At 41.1% G+C, this 14,965-nt stretch overlaps 2 protein-coding genes across 3 annotated transcripts; one reads left to right on the top strand and one right to left on the bottom strand.

Annotated features, from left to right (window-relative positions):
- Positions 1 to 651: 651 nt before the first annotated feature.
- elapor1 (endosome-lysosome associated apoptosis and autophagy regulator 1) lies at positions 652 to 12,245 on the bottom strand. Its single transcript, XM_047570905.1, has 22 exons — positions 12,113 to 12,245; positions 10,164 to 10,284; positions 9,840 to 10,020; positions 9,595 to 9,742; positions 9,428 to 9,508; positions 9,218 to 9,323; positions 8,985 to 9,134; positions 8,620 to 8,708; positions 8,251 to 8,428; positions 7,384 to 7,512; positions 6,977 to 7,067; positions 6,790 to 6,892; positions 6,551 to 6,688; positions 5,328 to 5,591; positions 4,217 to 4,393; positions 3,981 to 4,131; positions 3,500 to 3,593; positions 3,258 to 3,359; positions 3,028 to 3,154; positions 1,737 to 1,915; positions 1,458 to 1,623; positions 652 to 1,374 (listed from the first exon to the last, which is right to left on the bottom strand). Exons 1-22 carry the CDS (start codon positions 12,200 to 12,202, stop codon positions 1,270 to 1,272), a joined length of 2,970 nt encoding a protein of 989 aa, XP_047426861.1. The 5' UTR covers positions 12,203 to 12,245; the 3' UTR covers positions 652 to 1,269.
- Positions 12,246 to 13,121: 876 nt separating this feature from the next.
- On the top strand, positions 13,122 to 14,951 carry cfap276 (cilia and flagella associated protein 276). 2 transcript variants are annotated; one of them, XM_047570930.1, is made up of 5 exons: positions 13,122 to 13,318; positions 14,187 to 14,303; positions 14,384 to 14,499; positions 14,589 to 14,701; positions 14,856 to 14,951. In XM_047570930.1, the coding sequence occupies exons 1-4, from the start codon at positions 13,244 to 13,246 to the stop codon at positions 14,692 to 14,694; spliced, it is 414 nt and encodes a 137-aa protein (XP_047426886.1). In that variant the 5' UTR covers positions 13,122 to 13,243; the 3' UTR covers positions 14,695 to 14,701; positions 14,856 to 14,951. The 2 variants fall into 2 exon arrangements, with proteins under 2 accessions (XP_047426886.1, XP_047426894.1); XM_047570938.1 differs by having other exon boundaries at positions 14,589 to 14,729.
- The last annotated feature ends 14 nt before the right edge of the window (positions 14,952 to 14,965 follow it).

Raw genomic sequence — 14,965 nt, 5'->3', positions numbered from 1 at the left:
ACTTTAAAGTATCGAAATGACTACTTTGTTGTTTTATAGTAAATAATGAGATAATTATGTCAGACTTTAAACACATCCATGGAATTATCCTTGGATTACAAATTGCTCTCAGTGTACCTAAATATTGTATAGATATAATAAGGACGACAACATTAAAAATACCAAGAGGGACATGTACATGTAATGTGGACAGGACTGTTATATACATCTGTCAGCCACAACATTAAAACCACTGATAAGAGAAGTAAATAACACCGACCGTCTTGTGACAATCGCCTGACACAGTCACACACACACAAAAACGTTTTAGAAACAACTCAAAAAACACGAAGAACAGCACAAGGCATTGACCTGGCCTCCAAATTCACTAGATCCAAAACTGAGACCCACAGGGGCCCTGTTCTCAGATGAGTCACAACTATTTTGGAGGCACAAGGTAAACCTACACAATATTAGGAACGTGGTCATAATGTTATGCCTGATTAGTGTACAGTTAATTGCAGTAACAGAAAATATAGCTACCTATATAAATGTTCTTCAGTGGTTATAATCGGACTCAATTTAACATGATGTGATATAAAGATATAATGAGAACTATAAAATTCACCCTTGGATTATTGCAGAAAAAAAAAATACATTTTGTTCACTTGATACATGTTTTACTTATAATGGGTTTACTTTTACAGGAACGTGACATGTGTATTCAGCAATTTTTGCTACATTAATTAAGCATTTATTACATGTGCACATGTTATTTTCATGCGACAAAGAGTACCTGAAGGCAGCATTGGAGGCATGATTGCTTAATATTCTTAAAGTTGTTCCTTTTTTTTTCTATTTACTGCAGCAAATGTCGTTACTTTGCACTATAAGTTATAATCATATTGTGATGTTAGGCAAATACAAATCACACATTGTCAAATGACATTACAAGACTGAATTGAATGGATGGACTAATAAATATACAGGGAGGCCTGATAAAAAATTAAATGAAAAAAAGAAAAACACACCCACAGTTATACAAATGAAAATGTGCACGCTCACACTTATCCATAAAAAATGTAATATTATCCACAGCTTGAATCAAAAAAACAGGCGGACGTTTAAAACACAGATCGTCCCCAATATGGAGACCACTCTTTGCATAATGTCAAAGCTCCTTCACTGAGACTTGTATCTGTATAAATCAATTAAATCCATTTGACAGTCCACGTCTGAGGTGCACTGATGTTAAATCTTCTAAATCTACGCCCTGGTAGCAGGATCTGCTCATCCTCTGACATCGTCATCGTCATCATCAGAGTCGAACTCCTCTCGTCGCAGGAGCGAGGAGGAGGACTTCAGTGGAACCGAGTCAAATCCATCTGATGTCCTCTGAAAGCACAGAGATGATAACGTGAAACACGAGAAGCTGTGTTAGGCGGGTCAGCGTGAAGGAGGGAGAAACGGTTACTGACCTCCCGTGAGAAAGACTTAATTTTGGTGAAGAAGGATTTCTTGGTGAGGTCCATCAGGTCATCCTCTGCATCCTCTCCCTCCATGATTGCACAGCTGTCTGCGGTGGGCAGCTCGCACTCTTTACCACCAGAGGTACTCATCAGCTTGGAGTACTTATACTGCAGCCTGCAGATGGAGGTTACATTATGTCAAGATCTCCCCATTAATATAATTTATGGGTGTGAGATATCAGTGCTTCAGCAAACACTGGAGGAAAAAGTGCGGCTCGGTGTTCTCACTTGCGCGTCTTCTTCCAAAAATAACAGCTGATACTGAGGAGCAGCAGAGCAGCAACCGTTCCCGTGGAAACGCCAAACTTGAGCCAGAAATCCAGAGACACGCAAGCATTGACTTTTTGTGCTGGCAGCGCCTCTCCTCCGTAACACTGCAACGGCTGCTGCCACACATAGGTGGTTCTCTGAAACGCACACAAGCACACAGTCACACATCAGCAAACGACTTCAGTCCAAGATTTTCTGAGATTGAATCAACTGTTAAGAGAAGTACACTTCTACTCAGCTCTCTGGCGGAAGGTAGATAAGTAAATTATAATCCCTCTCGTACATTTTTCAGTTAAAAAGTTTAAATGAGTCATAAATCAAGCAACATGCAAAACGTGCAAAACAACGAGTTTGGATAGAATAAATCAAGTAGATATGGTTCTCATTCTTGTTTTCACTTCTGTTTCACAGATTGACAGAATATGAAAAGGTCAGAAAAGTCTCATTCTACACAACCTGCTATTTCTCAGTTCCTCCAGGCTCGTCCTCTGGAAGCATATTCAACCAACCACGGAAAGAGTTGTTTTTTAAATATAAATAAAGAGTTTTAAAATGTATTTGTGTTTGTGTATCAGTAATTAAAATACTTTTTATACGTTTATATCACAGTTACGAATATCTTATATTTTCTCTTTATTAAGACCAGATTCTGCAGGTAAGACTGAAATAATGTGATCTTATATAGGACTTGACTTGAACTTGACTTGACTTGCACCCACAGAAAAGACTTGAGACTTGCATATGGGTGACTTGATTGCATCTCTGCTATTTAAAACCAAACTTTTAAAATATTCTTTATATATTTTATATGGTTTTCTCTTTCTTGCTATGTTTATTGCATCAAATATAGAGTCAAAATCATTTGCGACACTAAAACTCACAAAGTTTTACTTAATTTCAAATTTAATCAGCACCAAACTAGAGTATTGGTGAAGGAGAGTCTGTGTTGGCTGACTTTTTGGCTAAGCTAACTACAGTCAACTACATTTAACTGAGAGACATCAGTATTGTCATGTAAAATTTAACTACAATTAATGCTTATTTTTTTATTGTATGACAAAGCACTTACTGTACTTTTTGTATCATATGTTATGTAAATGATCATGTAAAACATAAACTGCACAGTGCCTTTCATATCATTTCATACACAGTGTATTAATTCTGTCTCACTTAATGGACGTTTAGAAATAATTCTTTCAACCTTACAAAGGTTCGTTGTCTCAGTACGTCCATGCTGTGAAGGCGTTACCTGTATTCCCTGGACACAAGCACTGACGATCTCTCTGTAGTGCTCTTTGGTGCAGAGTGGACACGCGTGCTGGCTCTGCCACAGGAAGTGGAAGGTACAACCATCGCACGTCCCCTCGGAGCAATTACTGCAGAGGAAAACAGTGAAACAAGTGTTGAAATTGCTAAAGCTGCTAAAGAACATCATGTCTGTTTGTGTATGAAAGTTGTTGAGTCAAAAGTTTAAAGCACCTTGGGAGGGTGATGTGGTCTTTAGCCGTCACTGTGGGGCTGCATCTCAGCCTGACGGTGGCCGACCTGCCCTGTTTACAAGCCTGAGTAGCATCACTGGACCTGCAAACATCACACACATAAAAATATATATTTTAAACCTGACAAATGACAACATCAAAGATTTAACCAAGTATTTACCTGAGGATATAAGAAAGCATCACCAGCATGAATTAAAATAAATAAATCAATGTCTTATTTACTTGTAGTAGAAGATGACATCTGGCAGCCCAGACGCTGGTGGGAACAGCAGTTTTGGAGAAGAGATGCCGCTCAGGGTCGACTCGGTCGTCACACCTTCATTACCAGCAATTTAAATCAGTTTTTAAATATTTACAGCAGTGATACAAATATGTGTCAGCTTTAATGCGTTATTACAGGTTGTATGTGTCTGCAGAAGATGAGAAGTTTAATTAACACACGTGATTTTTAAAATCGTTTTAGACGCCTGAAGAGAGTGAATAGAATCTTACAACTCCTTAGATTCAGATCGCAATATCTACAAGACCTGACAGTAAGAGCCGAGTCTTTTCATTATGTCATATATTCTGGAGCCCTGGCACACTCAGACAGGACAGTGAACTACCCTTCAATATGATTTAATGACTAACAAATGACTAACAAACTGTTACAGACATGTTCCTTTGTTTGGGGGTATAAACGGTTGCAGCATTCAGTCCGTACCGACGAGTGAGTCACCGATGAGGAAAGGCTGGGAGGACACCATGCTCTGACTCCTGATGTCTGAGGGAACCACGACGGATTGACAGACATAACCTTTGACCCCCCTCCCACTCTCCGTGACGTTGTCCACGCAGGAAGCCGGCACTCGGCCCTGAAAGAGAAACACGGCGAGGGAACATGAGCGGCGAAATGAAGCTTGTAATCGAAGCGGAAACCAGGTTCCACAGCTTCCTCACCTCTGTCCCGCACAGGCCCAAGTTAAAGTGGTGGAGGTATCGCAGGCCTTTGCTGGTGAAGCGGGGGCTGCTGTGGAAGCCGGTGACGTTGGACAGAGCGGAGAAGTCGTAGTGCAGGGCCGCCCGTCCCTTCATCTGCACGTCCAGCGTACAGTCACTGAGACAAGCCGTGTGGGCCTGCAAGGACATTTACACGGACATCATGTTCTGTCGACGATGGCGGGAATAACCTCATGTGAGACAGCTGATATAAATATACACACAAAAACACTGAGGAAGGTCTCAGTCTGTTACAAAAGGTTCAGATTCAGATTTGGAGAACTTTACTTAACCCAACAGGGCAGCTTTTCTACATGCATACCATACACAGAGAATCAAACAAACACACAAGCCAAGGAAACAATAAGTGCACGGCCACATAATAATCAGTGCTCATTAAGAGCAATAAATAAATAGGAGTAAATCAGGAGTAAAGTAATAGAAATAAATAACAAATAATCTCATGTATAAATAGAATAAATAAATAGATAAAACCATACAAGTTTCATCTGAAATAAGAAAGGTCTGTGTTTAGAAGTTATTACTTTGGGACTGTTACAGTGGAATAGTTTGTCTTTTTAGGATTATGAATATTTTCTTTGTGTAGAACAGTATTTTCTCTTTTATGCAAACGTTATATGGTGACGTAACCTTTAATTTAATGAGAAGTAAACTCTAAGTCAAACCGATATCATTAGCCAAATTAAAAAAATGAAATTAGTGAATTAGCTAAAAATCTAAATCTACATAAATATTATAAGACAATGCTTCTGATATGAGGCTTTTCACAATAAAATACAATTTGAGTGTTTGTTTTGTCCAAATACTCAAGAGCGAAATTATGTTTGGGATGCATCAATATGCTGAATATATATTTTATTCCTTATACCAGTCAAGATACAGTCAAGGTACATTTTTTATTTAATTACTTGGGAAGAACCCCAGTCCCCATATGCACAGTCACAACAGTGAGGACCTGACCTGATAAACCCTGAATATTTCTATGCTTTCCTAGTTTTACTCACATCCTTAAATTTATATTAACTGAACAGAAACATTTTGTTCCTCTTACCTTGTTCCTCTTTGTGTTGGGTCCACACTTAATACAAGCATCCTCTCCGACAGGCTGGGCAGCCCTGATGAAGGAGTTCGGGGGGCAGCTCTTACACACTCCCGTCCCGCTGACCATGTAGTGTCCGGGCGGGCAGGGAACACAGGCGGAGTCGGACTTGGTCGCCACCAGAGCACAGCGGCGACACTCGGAGGCCACGCCTCCGATCACGTTGGTGATGTGGATGGAGAAGATCTTGGCACTGTCGGCGCTGTACTTCCTCTCCTGGGGGAGGGGACACACACACGAGGAGTCTGTTGTTACCCGCTCTGCTTCAATCAGCACATTTTATCGTCTCACTCGGTTTTTACAGTCAGATTCAGATAGAGGCTGAGAGAACGGAGAGCATGAAGACCATTTGGATGTCGACACACAACTTCAGACTGCCCTCTAGAGCTCAAAGCAATATTAGGAAGTCAAACTTACAATTTCAGTACAAAAAACACTTGTACAGCAGTCAGTTAAAGTCTGATAAGAATTTGAAACATCGAAACCCATGATTTGTTGATTATCTCTGTATATTATTGTTTTCATGTTCATTTTTTGCTCTATTTTGTAATCCAACTTCATTTTTAATTAATTGTAAAGTGACCTTGAGGTTCCAAAAGGCTCTTATAAATAAAAGGTTTTACTATTACTATTATTAAATTAGGTTATTCATCTGCTTGCCATATTACAAATCTTTATTCATCTGATGGTATACTATTGTACTGTCCCAGAATTAACAGTGAACATTGTTAATAAGGTTCCTGTACTGTACGTCCCAACATCACTTTTAGATTTACAATAAAGTCATCCAATAGAGAATTAACTAATAAAACAGAGACTATTTTAACTTTGAAACAGCAAAAATAGTAAAAGAGGAAACAAATATGAATGAAAACTACTACAAGTATAACCATATGGTCATGGTTAATTTAGAGAAAGCTAATTTAAAATGAAAAAATATATATATAAGCCCTACATAAAATATAAAGGACGTTATTAATTCACAATTTACACAAACAAAAAATGTAAGTAAAGAAAGTTAAACTAAATGATGAACCTCATGTATGATGAGGTATTAATTAAAAAAGGATTTATACACTTGCTCTAAACCTTTAAGCCTTAAGCCATAATGAAGAATGAATGACTAACACATTTCCCATTAATGCTGACGAAGCTGAGCGGTGACTGAGTCTCACCACGTTGGGTTCGTCTGTGCGTTGAAACGTCCAGGTGAAGCTGACGGTGTTGTTGCTCTGGATCAGGTACGAGTACGACTGTTTGCTTTTGCTGCCGTTCCAGTGCTCGATCACATTGTTATTCCACTCGCTATAACCCTGCAGAGAAACACACTCATTTATACCTACTGTATATCAGTGTATCGCTACATCTTGAAGCGTCCGTGCGTCAGAGCTACCACTCGTTTCCTCTCACTCACCGCCAGGAAGAAGAACTTGCAGTTAGCCGTGCACCTGGTCTCAAAGACGAAGGTGATGCGGGATAGTTCGCTCCTTTCATCTGTGACCACGGACTGAGACAGCCTGCGAAGACGTGACGTTTAACTGAAACTTTAATCAAGTACATGGTGCATTTAAAGCTCTAGTTTTGATCTTGTTTGAATTCACCTGTAACCTGGGACACTGAGCGTGAGCATCAGGTAGTCTGTGTCCTGGTCCCCAGGTGTGGTGTAGATATACTCTCCAGCCACCTCCCACGCTGCCACATGACAAAAACAAATTATAATAAAAAAGTAAAAACTGTTATCCTACCACAAAAAAAACTCATGTAGAGATGCATCTTTTAGGGAGAGCAGACGAAACTATTGCCACTTTTAAATTACATTAAATAATAAATCAAATAATAACAGTCAATAACATTTTAGCTCCGACGTAACAATTTAGTTGCACTGGCGTAATGCAATCAGTTCTGGGGCTGAAGGTAACTCCTGACCTTGGTAAGCAGATTTCAGATCAGCTATTTTCTTTAGGTTATGATTAGATTAGATTAGACTGATTATGATTAATTCTCTCACTTGTGCTGTGGTTGAAGCTGCTGGACGCTTGACGGAAGACGGAGGTCTTCATGTTGGTCGGCATCGTGTTCCACCATTTGTACTCAAAGCCCGAAACGGGCTCCGTGCCAACAGGGCAATTAGCACAAACTGTGGGTAAATAATGTCATATAATATCAGTTTATACAGTGTGTGTTTACATAAAGGCTAACTGTCGGATAACACAGGAGTGTGAAGCTATTAGTGTAACATTAACCTCCTGAGACCTGGGCTTTTGTTTGGTATGCATTTCTAATTTCTCCATTTCTGTGTCCTCGTGCATGGACACAGGGATTATTTCATTCAATATTATAATAAAGTCTCCAACACGTAACAAAATATAAAACTGTTAATTTTCATGTCTGAATGTTGCTGTGCAAAAGCAGAACTGCAAATAATGAAGTCCCAATGTCCTCAATCGAGTACTTACTAATTAGAAAAGTTATATCTCGTTACTATTGATAGAATGTGCTTGTAATATTAAACAAGACAAGTCAATAAGCATAAATAGATAAGTTTAAACTGAGGTTTTGTAGCTTCTGATACACCAACTAATATCTAGTTATGAGGATAAAAGTTTGAAAGAAGCAGAATAAGCCGCCGCAAACCTAAAACTTAATGGGTCTCAGGAGGTTAATGACAGATGTGACTGTGAGAAAAGTCCAACAACTGTGTAAATAATTGCTTGTCCTGAACAAAGTCCTATATCCTATATATATCCTATGAGCGTTATAGTATTCAGGATTTGAATAAAATAACTGAGAGTGGTGCCAAAGCTAAGTCTCAGTGCAGGACTGGTGTACAAGAGCGCACTTGTCTGCCAGTGAGAACACAGTAAAGTTTCTGCACCTGTTCCGTTTGAGTAGGAGCCGTTGGTGCAGGGCTCACAGTTGGAGGAGTTGGTGACATAGAAGCCCGGGTTGCACGGTGGACAGGTTTGTTTCTCCCCTGACGCTGGAAGATTCACCGCTCCTTTCAACGTCTCACTGCAGATCTTGGGCTCAACCCACTTATACATGAGCTGCGTCTGCGACGCACAGACACAGGCAGGAGTGAATGCATAAAAGAAGTCTGCTGTGCAACCAGCCCACATCATTTATATTCACGGGAAACCTTATAGTCACACCAGATGGCCGCTTGTAGGATTTTCAAAGACAAATATCGCCTCTACCTAACAAGCATGATCACGTGTCTTGTTTTTTTTTTCCTCTTCATTACCTGTCCTTTTGAGTCACAGGGAGTGTGGGTGTAAAAGTAGTCCCTGCTTGTACATGCAGGTCTTGGTTTACAGCTCCCTGAACCGGCCTCTGGAAAAACAACACAAAATTAAAAAAAAACGTGTCAGAGGAAACAGCCGGCGGGGGTGAGGGAATACACACACCTCACATCTAGAGATAAGAGGAACTTTACACATTCTGTAACCACCTGAGCGTTGTAAAATGCTGTATTTGAATACTGACTGCCTCGCATGTGTGTGTGTGGCAACAGGCAAATACGTAATGGTTGTAAGTCTACAAGAATTAGTCACTCGACCATATGACTGGTCTTTGTGGACAGAGCGCTGGTAATGCAAACAAGAATACCTGCGTATTTATCTTGGTCACACTCATGGCAAACAGTGGCACCCTTGTTGGAGTAGGTATTAGCAGGGCAGGGGGTACAGCGGGCGGATCCTGATTTCGCGCTGTGGGTGCCGGGTTTGCAGTGGAAACACTCAGATGTGTAGGCCACCCCTGGAAGAACACCATCAATCAATCCACATTCAGGCACTGACATAAAGATGAGTCGCGGGGTAAACAAACATGTCAGACTTTACCTGAGACCTGAATGTTTCTTAACAGCACAGGTTTGACAGCACTGCCCTGTAGAGCATACGCCGCGGTTCGCCAGTACAGCACGTTGTTGCCTTTGTTCAGCTCCACCTGCGCGGACAAAACAACACCGGTTCACGTCAAACACTCTCCATTAATTGACGACTAACAGCCAGCAGGCGTGAGGATGTGCAAAAGCTTTCACATGGACAAACCCTGTACGGGCTCCAGGTGCTCTCTGAGATTTTCATCCACCGGCTTTTAGAGTCTGTGGACTGACACTGGTCGTTCTGAACCTGGAGAAACGTGCGGGGAGAAACGTTAATCAAATATTCCTCCTGGAAACAGGCCGCCATCTTCACGGGTCCCTGGCAACACTCACAAAGAACTCAAAGTAGACGCTGTTGTCGGGGTAGAAATATTCAAAGAACAAAGTTCCAGGTTTCTTCAGGGTCACAGCATAGGACAGTGTCGCGGTGCACTCGTCTGTGTTTGAGGCGATGTACTCGCCCTTTGGCGTCCACGTCGAGCTGCAAAAACATCGTCAGCAGAAACACTCAGTGAAACCAGGGTGAAGAAAAAAACAAATACGTTCAAATTAAAACTGGGCTGCAGGATGTTACTAACTTGACGCAGTGCGAACGGGCGCTCCCTTCATACAATGTCACACCGAGAGTGACAAACCCACTCGGCAGGGTGTCCCACTCATCAAAGGCCACGCCGGTGCCCAGGGAGTAGGTGCCCACGGCGCACTTCTGGCACTGCTGCGACTGCATGTCGAGGAACTCCCCCTCGCTACAGGAGAAGGCTGAAAAAGGGCAAAAACAGACGGAGAGGAGAGACACTGTGAAGACTTCATCGGAAAAACCAAAAAATACTTGGTTATGATTAATGGACAAAAAAGCTGGGATGCAGACTGCAGCAAATGTTAAAAATAAGTAGGTCACTTACTGCACTGAGTGCCTTTGACTGGGTCTGGGAGGCCCGTGCATGTGTCAGCCTTGTTGGGAACCGCCACTCTCCATCTCGATCCGAGTATGTCACACTCTGTGTACTCAAAGTGGTAATCTGACTGCAGGGACAAAACACAGGTGTAGGTTTCTCACGGTTGGTTAAAAAAAAAAAGAAAAAAGAAAAAAGAAAAAAATGCACCACATTCTCAATATTCACACGCAGAAAAAAGCTGAAAACACAAATACGCTCAGCTCACTGTCACGTGTGGTAAAAAAAAATAAAAAAGCACGTAATCTGAGAAAATTAACCCAGAAAATTATCAAGTGAAAAGAAAATTTGAACTTTTGGTAAAATTAAAGGCTGATTTATACCCCCTAAACCAGGCCAGCCTCTTTTACAAATAAGAGGTGAGGCTAATATTTGCCCACGAAGCCGTTTCAACTGTTGTTTTAATCTCACTTATCAAGAACGCGGTGCTGCTGCTGCTCCTGCTGCTTCTCTCGAGCCCTCGGGGGTTATTTACTTAGCCGGGGGGAGAGAAAAGCCGATTCATCCAGCCCTTTTGCAAACATTTAATTTCAGTGTTGTCACAGAACTTTGGAGACAGATCAAGCTGTTGCTGTATTTGTCTCGCATGCTTTGTTACCTTTTGGGGATACTTACAGTGTGCGACTGACAAACACTGTCCCAACCAAAGCGGTGCGATTTGGGGAGCGACACAACATTGGAGGCGACCTTGTTGATTTGAAACATGAACAGGGAGCAGGCACAGGTGCAATCTTGAGACTAATATTCCAAGGAAGGCAGGTTAGCAGACCGATCCAAGGCCACACACAGCTTTGTGGGATTAATAGTTAACAGAAACACAGCTCCAGTACTCACTTGTGTTTTCAATTAGAGCCGCTCCATTAGCCATGGTTAAGGTATCAAATGAGCGTGGCTCTGCGGAGGTGGGCGAGCGGGGATTTGATGTAAAAATGCATCAAACCCGACATACGCTTTAGCTTAATTGCCTCCTGTAAACAAAGATGTGGCAACTGAGGACAAGAGGCCGCAATGACCGCTGCACCTCATGTCCACAGAAACTGGCACGGAAACACTGTGTGAAAGTAGCAGCTGCCAGGCCTCCTTCCTTAAGACAACCTTTGTCAGCGCATTAAACGTACTCTGAAAACTGATAGGCTGATAAGAAGTCCAGTTTTGGGTATTATCAAAAAGGTTTTAAATAGGGTATTCAAATAGGGAAAAAAAAAAAGATAAGGAGAGAACAGCTGACAATGCAACATATGGAAGCTCTAGTAAAAAAAAAAAAAAAAAAAAAGAAACAACTATGTCTTATAAACACAACACTGATGGGAGTAGAGAATAAGTTTAATAACTGTTCAGATTAGGGATTTCTTTTCCAAAAGAGACATGGCCAAGGTAGTACCAACACAGTGGTAGAATTAAACACCAAATAAATTAGTTACATCGGAACACACTTAACTAAAACACATGCACACATAAAGCCTGGACTCCGCTGTTACCACACACAACATGAGAAGGTGTCACAGGAGGTTTGCCAAAACAAACTGTTACTGTTGATACTGGACAATTAATTGCAAAGGGAGTCGGAGCTTTAATTATATTTATATTTTAAATACATCTCAAACATGTTTTCTTGCGTGTGCATATCTGAATACGAGTCATTGGGTAAAACTTCTGACAAAAAGTCCCAAAACATGCCTACATCATTATTTATACTTATAGCTACAGACCATAGCCTTTATGGTAGGTTTTCTTTCCTACTTCTCACATCTCTTTGCAGCTCCAGTCAAGTCAGTTTTAGGATTTAAACGTATCCCCGTGCTGTCAGTAGAAATAACTAAATGTGACGTGCTAGTATAAAGACTGTTATTCATGACGGGACCGTGGCTTTGATGATTTTCATAAGAATGTATCCTCACCTCTTTACACATGGGCAGTTCCGCGGAGGTCAGTGCGAAAAGCAAAAACGGCAGAAAGTGTCTCAGGTGCGTCAGGCCTCGCCGCTGCATGGTCGCGTGCTGTCAGTGATGAAGTGATGAGGGACCTCAGGTGCAGCCCGCGAGACGGCGGCTGGAGGCGTGGCTTGCCTCTGAATGTGAGCAAATACCGGGAGTTGATTGGCTGATAGGTTCAGGTGTTTTTTTTACCCGGGCTTCTCTTTTGAAAGCAATTCTTAACATTTCTGGCAGAGACAGGGAGTATTATTTTGTGACCATATAAGATAAAGTTAAAAGAAAAAATATATATATTAGCTGTCAGGTACAGGTACTGAACAAAGTGTAAAGCCTGCAAACAAAACAGCTGCAACCTCCTAATTTAATGACTTAACGTTACGAGAAAAGAGGTTATGTTGCAGCAGTTTTGCAAGAAAATATGTGCTATGAAGATAATAACATGGTAGTTTGGTAGTTTATCAGACTACCAAGGTAGCTTAAACGTTTGGATGGCATTTTGTTTTATTTTACCAAATTGAATTTTATTTAATTAGTGTTTTCACGTATTACTTCTTGCATCTGAATCTCCATTTCTCCTGTGCTTCTATCTTTCCCACCGCATGCGTCAGAGGAGGAGGGGAGCGTCAAAGGTCAGGCAGGGGGGCGCGGTAGACGCGTAGTAGTTCAATTTTTTTAATTTTTTTTTATTTTTTGTTACTCCACTTTTTATTTCGGCAGTTTGCTGTTTTATTAAATGCTGCACATTGTCTGTTCGTTAATGCTTGAATGTTTCTTGTATTTCAATGCTGTTTTATCACGTGTCCGTTGATGTTTTTATCCATTGTGCTATTCGTCTTTTCGTTCTTTTCTGTTATATTATTATTATTTTTACTTCTTTACACAATATTAACCCCTTCTGTCAGTGCTTCTAATTAATTAAAAATGTTTGTTTATCATCGGGAGGGGAAGCGCTCATGACTATTTCATTGTGAATCCTGGGGTCGGTGGTTGCCTGGAGACCAGTTTCTAGCTGGACCCGTTCATCGGCTACAACGACACAACTCTGAACAACAATAACAGCAGCAATACGTGTTTTTCCTGATCTCCACATTAAGTATGTCGAGCCGGGATCCTTTTCCTTCACCAAAGTTTGAAAACGGTTTCACTCTGAGCGGATTCAAACCGCAGCAGGTGGGTCGTAAAACATGACGTTAACGTTAACGTCACCTTGTGTCCGAAGATTTTAACAAAAACTGAAACTTTTCTGTTGTTTAGAGGCTTTTGAGATACTTTTTTCCCCCTGTAAGTTTGAGGATCTCTGACAAGGAAACATATATAGCACATTTTATCCTGGATGCTTGCTCTCATTAATGGGGTTTTCACGTGGGATTGACTGCAAATCAGGTGCACAGCTAATCATAAATTTTTTTTTTTAAGTAATTAATTAAAAGTGGCTTTTATGACCAACCTTATGACAATAAGGTAATAAAAGCAGGTCCGGCCTTAAGAACCTTATCCTGTGACTTGATACTTTGTTTTAGTTGCACATAATTATCTATCTATAAACACAGTCACAATTCAAACAAGATCCTACACAGTGAACCTGAGCTTTAGTAATCCACATTTTAATTCTGCTTAAATACTTTTTTATTATATTATTTTATTCTTTCTCATTTATGTAAACTGTCCTTTGGAGCATCTCCATTTGATTTAAACTTTCAAAATGAACTGTTACTTCTTGCCACTGGATTATTATGTGTGCGAGTTCAGTTGTTGGCTCATTGTGTGACTTAAGTCAACGTTTACGTCGTTGCATGGTTGCCCGCCGCTCTAAGTTCTCCTCTATTCTACGTGACTGAGGGGAAGTCAGGAGAAAATTGTAAGATGAAATTATGTTCACCATTGTTCCGTTCATGAAGCCAAAAAAGGGGAACGATTCAAAAGGAGTGGATACTTATACAGGCACTGCTTGTGTAGAGTGCTGGATTTGTTGCATTTCATTTCTAAATCATGCTGTTGTAGGAAAACTCTCACTCTTTTCTTTCGTTGTCTCGTGCAGAGAAAAACATTTGATAAACCCACACACATTGCTCAAACAGAGGAACCCTGGCGTCGCCTCTATGATACAGCCACTGTGGCCAGTACCCGGCAGAGTGTGCAGCATCGCGAGGACCAGGTAAACCCATGGGGAGTGTGATGTCCCACTTTAGAAACTGGAGGAAACTCTGAAACCCGCTCTCTTTTCTTAACCCCCAGGCTTTACGCAACAGTCTCGACCTTCACCTGAAATCAATCTACGATCACAACAAGGACGTCTTCTGGAGCAAGAACCAGGTTTTGTACCAGAAGGAGACGGTCTCTGAGAACCACAGGTAGATGCTTGTGATGCATTGCCAGTGGTTTTTCCAGGTACTACACCTGCATTTGTACTTAATATATATATATATATATATAATTACAGGAAGCAGGCAATCTTAGAGCAGAAGGCCAAACAAAAAAATGAAGAAGAGAGTAAAATCAGAGTGTGGGTCGACTCACAGAGGGGCTCCATTTACAGTGTCAAGTGATGCACAGGTGAAACTGGATTATGTTATCAGAGCAGGTAATACCTGTATGTAGCAAATCCCAGACTGGTGCACTGAAACCACAGTGTCTGCGTGTAATTAGTCTTTGTCTCTGGTGAGGCGTGTCCCAAATACAAACACAGTGCTCTTTATTTTCTCCACAGGCCTTTCCAAACAGATGACACTTCAACATGAAGCTTCATTAACCACCATCTCTAGCTGCTGCTGATCTGGCCTGGAAATAAACAAGTTCCCCCAGAGCTTCTCAGTAGAC

This window comes from Mugil cephalus, chromosome 1 (genome assembly GCF_022458985.1).
Source record: "Mugil cephalus isolate CIBA_MC_2020 chromosome 1, CIBA_Mcephalus_1.1, whole genome shotgun sequence".
NCBI lineage: Eukaryota > Metazoa > Chordata > Actinopteri > Mugiliformes > Mugilidae > Mugil > Mugil cephalus.
The sequence above is the reverse complement of the archived record's forward strand: the minus strand, read 5'-3'. Positions and strand labels throughout refer to the sequence as shown.